Raw genomic sequence first — 9838 nt, forward strand, 5'->3', positions numbered from 1 at the left:
CTGAGCTCGAACCGGCTGCTGGGGGGCTGCAGCTGCTGAGAGAACAGTGAAGCAAGAGGGGAAGAAGGCTGAAAGAGCAGCTGTCCTGCCCCAGCAAGGGCACTACAGGATCATAGAATGGCTTAGGTTGAAGGGGACCTCTAGGATCATCTAGTTCCAACCCCCATACATGGGCCAGCTTGCCAACCATTGCCAACACACCTTCCTGCCACTGTAGGAAAACGAGGACAATTCAGCTTGCCATGTTTTAAAAGACACTGTCTCCTTTCCTCTTCCTTTTGTTTTCCATAGATGGCGGAGCTGGGAGCAGGACTGGAGGCACCCCATCCCTGCCTCTCCTGCAGCATCACTGAAGACCCAAGCAGTGACCCGAGCCCCCTGCCCAGCTCCCAGGGCAGTCTGAAGTTCTCCCTGCTGTACCGCAGGGAGCAATGCGAGTTGCTGGTGAGCGGCCTGGAGGTGCGGGGCCTGCCCAGCCGCAGGCACACTGAGGTGGCCGTCTGGCTCCGACTGCTGCGGCGGGTCCCATCCCACACCCCTGGGCTCCAGTGTGTGGTCCAGGAGTGGCAGAGCCGGGCGGTGAAGAACTGCAATGGGACGACCTTTGGGGAGCACTTTGTCTGCTCCCTGCAGGATGCTGAGATGGAGAGGAGCACCCTGAAGATGGAGGTGGGATGGGGTCCTACCTTTGCTTGTAGACATAGAACACTGCCCTCATCACTCTTGAAGTGTTCCTGTCTCTTGCCACTTTGGGGAAACACAAGGCAGGTGGGTAGTTCTGGGCTCACTCACCAGGTCCTCTTGAATGGCCATGAACTGCTGAGATGTTGGCAACAGGAGAAGAACCAAGCTCATAGAATATCCCAAGTTGAAAGGGACCCACAAGAACCATTGAGTCCAAGTCCTGGCTTCACACAGGACCAATGAGAAGTCAAACCCTTTGTCTGAGAGCATTTTCCCAATGCCTCTCGAACTCCGGCAGCTTGGTGCCATGCCTGCTGCCCTGAGGAGCCTGCTCCAGGCCCACCACCCTCTGGTGAACAATCTTTTCCTAGCCCCTAGCCTAACCTTTCCCTGTTGCTCAAATCCCAAAAGCCAAGAGATGCAATAGGAGCAGGCCTTGAGAGCAGGCAGCTGCCCCTGGGGGACGTGTGGTCTATAGGGACGCTCTCAAGGCACTGCCCTGTCCTGCACCTTGCCCCATGGATGTGCTTTTTGCCTCTCTCCCATAGGTCCAACATTTTGACAAATACTCCAGGAATGCCACACTAGGGGAAGTCAGGGTTGCCCTGAGCCAGCTGAAGGCTTCCCAGAACTTAGTTTTTTGTGCAGAACTGCAGAAGGCCACAAAGGTAATGCATGACTTAATCCTATGCTCCCTTACAGTGGCTTGAGGGACTGTGCACTGTGACAGCCATCCCTTCACTTAAGGAACAACTCCTGCCTTGTACCCTGGGATCTGTGTGGTGTGGGTAGTAGCTAGGAGGGCTGCCCAATCACCTGCTGATTGCATGCCCCCTGTCCTCTGCAGGACGTCGTGGGAGAGGTGCTGCTGTCTCTGAGGTGCCTGCCCATATCCCAGAGGATGGAGGTTGGGCTGCTCAAGGCAAAAACCTACCCCCCTTGCAGTGCTGCAGAAAAGAGTAAGGGTTTTGTGCCCCTGTTGTCTGGGCTGGCTGCTCCTCTCTACCTGTTGCTGCCTTGGGCTCATCCACACAAATGGGCATGGGGTTCTGGGGGGGGAGGTCTTTCTCATGGCCCTCATACTCCAGTCTTGGCAGAAAAGCACTGCTGAATGTCATTGGGCCATCACACTAATAAAACCTGCAGCTGTCAACCATGAATCCCATTCCTCTGCTCTGCAGAGACCCAAACACCGGACCTCATCACAGGGCTGCTGCCCTCAGTCCAAAGCCAATTTGCTTTTCCTCTGGAGGACAACCTGGGTGGGGGCAGTGCAGAGGTGATGCCACACTCCCTGGGGCTGTAACCAGAGCTCTGCTATCAGCCTTCCATCTCCATGGAGGAGACTGCCCTTTGAGGCCATAGACACCTGAGAGCAGCCTTAGAGATGCTCTGCATCATAGATAAGTTGTAAACAGCTCCTTACCCTGAGAAGGCTGAAGTAGAGCCACTTTTAGTTTCTATAACTCCATGTTTGATGTTTCACAGCTGCAGTGTCTTCTCATAGGAAGTCCTTGGGCAATGGGGCTCCACCATGGTGAGATGGTGAGGGTCCCCTTAGTCCTACCAGCTATTAGAATACAACTTCTTTACCCTTTTGTCTCCCCCTGTTGCAGGCATATACGCAAGAATAGATGTTTCCTGCAGACGCCACAGGCAGAAGCACCAGAAATCCAGGCCGCAGGCACACACTTCACTCGTCATTTTCAATGAGACCTTCCTGTTCCCCATGCCCCAAGCTGCAGCATGGGACAGCTCTGTGCTCGTCTCCCTTTATGAAGTGGGCCCTGAGCCCAGGCACCTCATCGGGCAGGCCACTGTGGGTAGGAACATGGCAAGGGAGGCAGCTGACCACTGGGACCTCATGGCCAAGTCCATCCAGCAGCCTGTAGCCCAGTGGCATCCTCTCCTCATTTAGAGGGGAGGACTTCTGTAGCTCCTTGTGGTCGTCTGGCTGAGTTTTCTTGCACAAATGAGCAGCAATCACAGCGAATATATCTAAAAGATGAGTCAGAGCTTGACATATTTGGTAAGATTCAGGTAACTTCTCCTTTAGCTTCCTTCCACTGCTTCTGCTGCTCATGGTGGTCCCATGTCACTTTCAGTAGAGCAGTAGGATCTCAGAAGTGCCCGGGGTTGGAGGGAACTGGTCCCTGTGGCAGGAAATAGGGCAGTGGTCATTGCAGGGCAGGCACTAAGTAGGCAAGAGGAAAAAGGAGTGGAAGAAGGAGTCCCTGCTCCTATTCATGAAATAAGGAGGCACCAAAAAGTGAAGTGATTTGCATCAGTTCAAACCAGACATGGATTCTGGGACCAACATGCTTGTAGACCTGGGTATGCTTGCATCTCTAAATTATCCTTCTGAATTTTGATGTTTTTTGGCCTTGGAGATTTTCTGAGGCACATTCATTGTATACGTGCAAATAAATAAATGTAAAGGCAAGAAGACATTTCACTGCTTAAAATGTCACCCATCTCTCCGTCCTGGTCTGATATGAGGAGTCCCTTTTGCCATTCCCTATACTCCTGCCGCACCTCCTGGCTGCTGTCCCAGGTTTTCAGAGCACACATTCCTTCACTCAGCAGCCCCCTTCCTGCCTGCCTGCTGAGGGCTGGAGCTCCACTTTTCCTTTTCAATGCCTTTTTCTTTGCTATGCTCCCCAGAACTCCCGCCCCCACTCAATCACAAGATGTGTCACCTTAGGAGAAAACTGTTGGATGCGTGGATGGCTTTTGCATAGAGCACAACTCCCCCCCAAAAAAAAACCTTGTAATTTAGGTCACAATAGCTTATTTGGTGTGGAGAGCAGTGAAATGAGGCTAGTGGAAAAGAGGACACAGTCTGCCAGCCCAGCAGCTGAGATGACCCAGGTGTTTCCAATTTGAGGGAGAAAAGGGTGGCCTATAAACAAATATCTAATGCATATAAACTAATGGGTACAGAAATCAATATAGGCAGGCAAATATCCCTGAAAAAGCCACCCTAGAGCCAAGCCATATCCCTCTTGTGCAGATTCCCCTATCCCTTGGCCAACCCACAGCCAAGAAAACTACCTCTGGGGTGCAGGTGAGTGTGCTGCTCAGCAGGCTGCCAGTGCCATGAGTCAGTGTTTATACTGTTAAACTATTAAGATAATTTTAATCCTCGAACTGTCAGAGCTGCTATAATTAGCCTCTGGCAACTTTCAATTTGGAGCTATTAAAGCGAATTGGAGATTTATTTCTGTGCAATCACTCCTCCCAGGTGCTGGCAGTCTGATTTGGGAGCACTCGTTAGTGGGATGCTGGTTGTTAGAACAGGGCTTGGCTCTCACAGGCCCCCAAACCCAACTGGGAGGATTGCAGCTGAAATGAAGGTGTGAGCGCAGGATGCACTGGGGAGGGGAAAGGGTGGAAGCAAAGGAAGGAAATGTGCAGAGCAAAAGGAGGATCTGGGGAGAGGCCACTTCGGGTAGAACTGATTCAGCCCAGAGCAGCATTCATTATATTTGTTCTTTGAATGGGTAAAGATATTGGTTTGCTCAGCCCAGGTTTGTCAGAGAGCCTTGGGAATGGGTCCTCTTGGTGCAGTTGTGTTCCTATAGCGATGAATTTGCCATCCATCCACATTTACCTTAATATTATGGAAAACAAATTAAGGTTTTGGCATCGTAACCCCCTAATTCCCATTTTCAAGCACTTAACACCAAGACAAAAGCTGTGTTCTAAGCAGCCCATCTTGGTGATGTCTGCTTAATACTCAAGACACTTCCTAGCCCATAAAGGGATGTGGGTACCCCATCTCTGCAGGTGCTCAAGGTGAAGCTGGATGGGGCCCTGGGCAGCCTGATCTGGTGGGGGCAACCAGTCCACAGAAATGGGGTTGGAGCTGGATGATCTTCAAAGCTTCTTCCAACCGAAGCCACTCTGTGATTCTATGATTCTGTGTAGTGAAAGGGGATGCAAGGGGAGGACAAACCAACCTCAGTGCTGAGCAGCAGCTGGGACAGCACCTGGCAGGGACAAGGTCAAAAATGAGCCCCAAAGAGCAACCACATCCTCACCATGGCAGCCCTGAAGGCAGGGAACACGTGGCAAGGAGGGAGGGTGGGGGGCGTCTCATCACTGCCGTGCACCCAGACCTCACTGAGGACGCTCCTCCCTCAGCAGCTCAGCAAGCCGAATGCACCATGAATTTCTCTGATTCCCGCTCAAAAGCAGACTACAAACCTTTCAGTGCACCTTATCTCCAAGGGCAGCCATCTAACAGCTGGAAAAACACGTTTGTGTGAGCATCAAGCTGTACGGACAAGGCGAGAGCTGGAAGGAGTGCAGCTGGCGCAGGCAGGGCAGCGCAGGCCCCACCACCTGCTCCCAGCACACTGAGGCCTTGGTGTGGTTACAGGCCCCGCTGCTCAGCTCGGCTCTTCCACCTGAGTATCCAGGCTGCTTGCAGGGGAAATGTTACCCTGTATTAAGTGGGTGCCCACAGGTGCCTTCCCACGGTGTCCTTGACGTATGGCTTTAAGCACGTCAGTGAGCAAGCCAATGCCTCCAAGCAAAGTCACGGCTTCCAGAAGGACGTCTTAATCATTAACTACAAAATACGCCGATTTCCCTGCAATTTAGAGAGCATGGGTTGAGATTGAGATAACAGCAAAGAATTGGAGGTGCTGTTCTCCCTGCCTGGCCCAGCAAGAGGCAGTGGGCACAAAGAACCCAGGAGGTCTCTCTGACCATCAGACAGCACATCGGTGCTGTGGGGGTGCCTGAGCACTGGCACGGGAACACAGAGGCTGTGGGTCTCCTCTTTAGAGATCTCCAGTTGTCCCCTGGCTGTGGGCCTGTACACCCTGCTCCAGGTGTCCCTGCTGGAGAGCTGTTTGGTTTCCTTAGGGCTGGGGACAAAGGAGCCAGACTTACTGGAAATGGGAGGTCATGCTGTTGGTTCTCCTCACAAGGGCACTGCCCTGGGGACAGCCTGCTCCCTCCTTCCTTATCGGCCACCCCAAAGCAGCCCTGGCCAGTCCATCCCACACACAGTGTTTGCTTTCAAATGCTGAAGCCAAAACCTGTTGCACAAAAGAACACGCAGGATCCAGGTGGCCTGGAAAGAGAGAAATGTGTGTGTGGGTTGCTTCGCACCACCAGCACACATGATGACATCCTACGCTGTCTATTTTTACCATTTTACCTGGGTGCCATGTCACACGGCTCTTTGCCACTAAAGGGACCCTTCCTTATTTTGGGTTTTTACAAAACTAGAGGATCTGACACGGGAAAGGCTGTCACAAGACAAATCTGAAGAGAAAAAAAAAAAAAAAAAAAAAGCAAAGCAAACACTTGTAGAAGTAAATAATTGCACAGCAGACATGTGAAGCTGTAAAACACGTGAAAAATACAAATACTTTGACCAAAAGGGCAGCAATTGGCCTACATTGCTCTGATCTGTATCAGCGGAGGTAAAGGTCAGGCCCACAAAAGCTGTGGTTTAGAGGCAGCACGATGGGAGAGCGCTGCTGCCCTTTTGAGTGATGTCATCTTCCTGTGCTGAGGTCACAGACCCCAACAAAGGGCAGTGGAGCTCATTAGGGCCATGGCCCTGCGAGGTCCCTCCAGCAGCTCAGGAAAGCCAGGAGCAACGTGGGAGCTGCTGAGCAAGGAGAGGCCAAACAAATGCAGAAGGCAGGGCTGGCTCTTGCAGGCTCGCTAGGGGCTTTGGTTAACACCAGCACTTGTGTACTGGGGGCATTTTCATAGCATCACAGAATCACCAAGATTGGAAAATCACCTCCAACATCATCCAATCCACTTAACACCAATATTTCCACACTAATACGTGTCCCTTAATACCACAGCTAAACGTTAACACCTCCAGGGACAGTGACTCCACCACCTCCCTTTCTCATCTCTTTTCCTCTTCCCTTCGTCTTTTTGGGTCATCTTTGCTTTCCTGGGAAACAAGAACACAACTTCTGACGCTACAGAGATTTCTATCTAACCCTCTTGGACCACACAGATATAGAAACACTGCTGAGGTAGTGACTGGTGACATTTCTTTCCCCCTTTTTGATGAAACTGAATGGTAGAAAGAAACGTCATCATGTGATCCTCGTGCTCCTCACCCACAGATATAAATATTTCATAAAAACCTGTGTATTTATAAATGTATAAACAACAACAAGAAAGTGGCAATAATAATAATAATGTTAGAAGGATGGATTAAGAAAAACAAATGGAAATGTAATGGAAAAAATTCATTTTAGGTTGTATTCTCTTTCAAACTGGAATGAGAAAGACCTCGAAGTGAGTTTCAGAAACCTTAAGTCCTGAATTTTCATCTAAAGTGTAACTCAGTGCAAATGGATTGCTTATTTCATCCATACAGAGAAACCAGTATTTTTCCAAATAACTCTACGGAGGGATTTATGAAATAACCGTTTTCCTTTGTAACCTTAGCCTTCTAATTAGATTTCATCCTAAGGTGAAATTGTTAAACCCTTCAGAACTGAGACGTTACATGCAATTCTCTATAATCTCTTCCTGGGGAAATTATTGTATTATTCAATACTCTTTGTTTTGGGTAATTAGAGCAGGCTTCCTTCCGCCCTTCCACTTGCTGTTCCCTTCATTTACATCTGTGATGAGCTCGTACAGCCACGGCCTCTGTGGGCTTCTAGCTTCTAAAGAGAAGGACATGGGCTGGGAGGGATCATTCATCATGGAAGGTCCATTTGGGCTGTGGTGACCTTTCCTTTGGTGTACTTGGCCAAGACAAATCTCACGTGGCCGATCCTGATGAGCTGTAGGAGGAAGTACAGGAGCAGGGGGAGAAACCTGTGTGCAAAGGGAATGGAGAGCTTCCAGGTGGTAACACCAGAGCTGAGGTCAGCCAATTTTCCAGGTTATTGCAGACAAAGTAATCATCTCCAAACCTTCAGTTCCTGACCCAACTGGGAGTTAAGCACCCTGCACGAGGGGGAGATGATCTTCCTCTGGAGTAGGACACAGCCAACGGGTAACAGCACAGCCCTCTGCAAGGCTGCTCCTCTGAGCAGCACCGCAGTGCTCTGTCAGTCCGAGACTCAGAGCAAGGCCTGCTCAGGGAGCTGTCTTTTCAGGCCATTCATGCCAGTCAGGCTGGCCGGCAGCCAGACTTCATGGCTGATCCCTGTTTAATGAGCCTGGCAGATACACATATGTATGTCTTTGTTTGTGCATTATAGTATGATCACACTTAACCCCGAGTCTGCAGGGGCTCTGCCTGCTTGGGAAATGAAAGCCATAAAAAGCGAATTTCGCATTAGGAAAAAACAAGCGGGCTGTTTGCTAGTGACCAGCTTTGTTGCCTGGGTACCCAGCACAGTAGCTCCTTTCTGCTCACTGCCAAGGCCCTGTAAGAGCACACTGTGCTTCGTTTCAGTCCAGAGCCATTAGGGCTATTTATTCACCTCCGGTGCAACGCTCCATTTGTCCTTTCACGTGAAGCGGGCAGGCACCAGGGACAGCCCTGCTGAGCACCGAGGGACAGCTCAGCCACAGCTTCCACAAGAATCTTTTGGGGACCATCTGAACCCTTAAAAGCCGCTGCCTTTGTCGGGCTCAGCACACGGTTTTCCACCCTCCTACCTGCAGAAACAACGCAGGGCTGAGCCGCACTGCCTGGCAGCTGCTGCCAGCTCCCAGCACCAGCTGCAAAGCACTGTTGCAGCTGCAATAGGCTGGAGAAACAGCAGCAGGGCAGTCGGCTTCTGTCCGCCAGACTCGCGATTTCACTGCTCCTAAAAAGCTGTGATGTTACCACGAGTGCTGCCTGCAGAGAAAGCACAGTGCTATCTCGAGGCACTTATCTCCAGCCACTGCAATTTAACACAGCACCCCCCAGCAGCTGGACCACAGTAAAGCACAGTACTGAGGTTGTAGAGTAGAAGACATCAGAGGTGCTGGCACTTAGGCTCAAGGCAGTCAACTTTCTTCATCCCAGGAATTCATTTATTCGCTTTCTCCTTTGTTCTCTATTTACAGGTCAGGTGATGCAACTCCAGAGGGAAGATGTAGGTTGGATGCGAGAGGGAAGTTCTTCACAGAGAGTGGTGAGGTGCTGGAACAGGCTGCCTGAAGAGGTTGTGGATGCTCCATCCCTGGAGGTGTTCAAGGCCAGATTGGATGGGGCCCTGTGGAGCCTGTTCTGGTATTAAGTGTGCAAACTGGTGGCCCTGCCTGTGGCAGGGGGATTGGAGCTTGATGATCCTTGAGGTCCCTTCCAACCCAAGCTATTCTATGATTCTGTGATGCATTCTTTATTTCCCAGCTTCACAGGCTCTTGCAGAATTAACTGAGGTTCCTCCCTTCCCATCACCAAGACCAGAGCGATCTACAGGACAAATTAAGTCCCTGGATAACACTGCTGCAAGTCCCTGTGCTCTTTGCGGGCTTACAGTCATAATCAGCTAAGATAAAAAATTATGTTCATCTGAAGAATTGAAATCCAGCTCCTTCTGCATAAACTGCAGTACTACCAAAGACAAGTCAGTGGGGGGGGGGAGAGGTAGGGGAAGGACAATTGCTATGGAAGGCAGCAGACCTGATTGAGACATGCACACACAGGAGAGCAACATTGTTAGTGAAACTGTGTTTCAGAAAGCAATTTCAAAGAGGGATGCCAAACAGTCATGGGAAGTTCATCCTGTTAGTACCCTCAATGCTGGGGAGTGGGGGTTTGCCAGGATAGCTTATACTAGAAGTCTCATTTTCATCAGTTAAAAGCAGGTCCTTTCAGCAGCGTCTGGACTTGCAAAGTGACGTGGACACTAAGTCAAGGATTTCTAAAGTAGACATAAAAGCAGCCAAGAAAGCAAAGCTCAAGTACTGGTTTTATTTCCCAGTCAACTGGAAGGAGTAATCAGATTCAAATTGCCTTTATGAACAGCAAGCCAGTTTGACTCATCTATTTTGAATTTAAAGTTAAACCTCGCTGACAGCAAGTTTTAAGGTGACTCCACAGGACAAAACCCCAATAGAGATGTGCCAATGCATACACGTAACTGCTTGGCCAGCTTAGAAGCACCACTGCTACAACACTGCCCCAAATGAAGTAACAACTGAGAAATAGGAACTGTAGCAGCCTCATCTAAAGTAAATGTTAAAATAATTCATAGAACTCACCCTTAGCAGG

The 9838-nt window shown here is 50.2% G+C and overlaps 1 protein-coding gene across 1 annotated transcript; it reads left to right on the plus strand.

The window, feature by feature from the left end:
• Positions 1-206: 206 nt before the first annotated feature.
• Positions 207-3476, plus strand: LOC128086363 (synaptotagmin-2-like). The gene is made up of 4 exons (XM_052694943.1): positions 207-669; positions 1233-1352; positions 1532-1643; positions 2301-3476. The coding sequence occupies exons 1-4, from the start codon at positions 292-294 to the stop codon at positions 2600-2602; spliced, it is 912 nt and encodes a 303-aa protein (XP_052550903.1). The 5' UTR covers positions 207-291; the 3' UTR covers positions 2603-3476.
• Positions 3477-9838: the final 6362 nt, after the last annotated feature.

This window comes from Tympanuchus pallidicinctus, unplaced genomic scaffold (assembly GCF_026119805.1).
Source record: "Tympanuchus pallidicinctus isolate F22 unplaced genomic scaffold, pur_lepc_1.0 scaffold3, whole genome shotgun sequence".
Taxonomy (NCBI): Eukaryota; Metazoa; Chordata; class Aves; order Galliformes; family Phasianidae; genus Tympanuchus; species Tympanuchus pallidicinctus.

Excerpts from the sequence above, each read along its gene's own strand:
- LOC128086363 (XM_052694943.1), top strand. The coding sequence starts at position 292 with ATGGCGGAGCTGGGAGCAGGACTGGAGGCACCCCATCCCTGCCTCTCC. Across the intron at positions 670-1,232 it reads GGAGCACCCTGAAGATGGAG|GTCCAACATTTTGACAAATA; the intron begins GTGGGATGGGGT and ends TCTCTCCCATAG. Across the intron at positions 1,353-1,531 it reads AACTGCAGAAGGCCACAAAG|GACGTCGTGGGAGAGGTGCT; the intron begins GTAATGCATGAC and ends TGTCCTCTGCAG.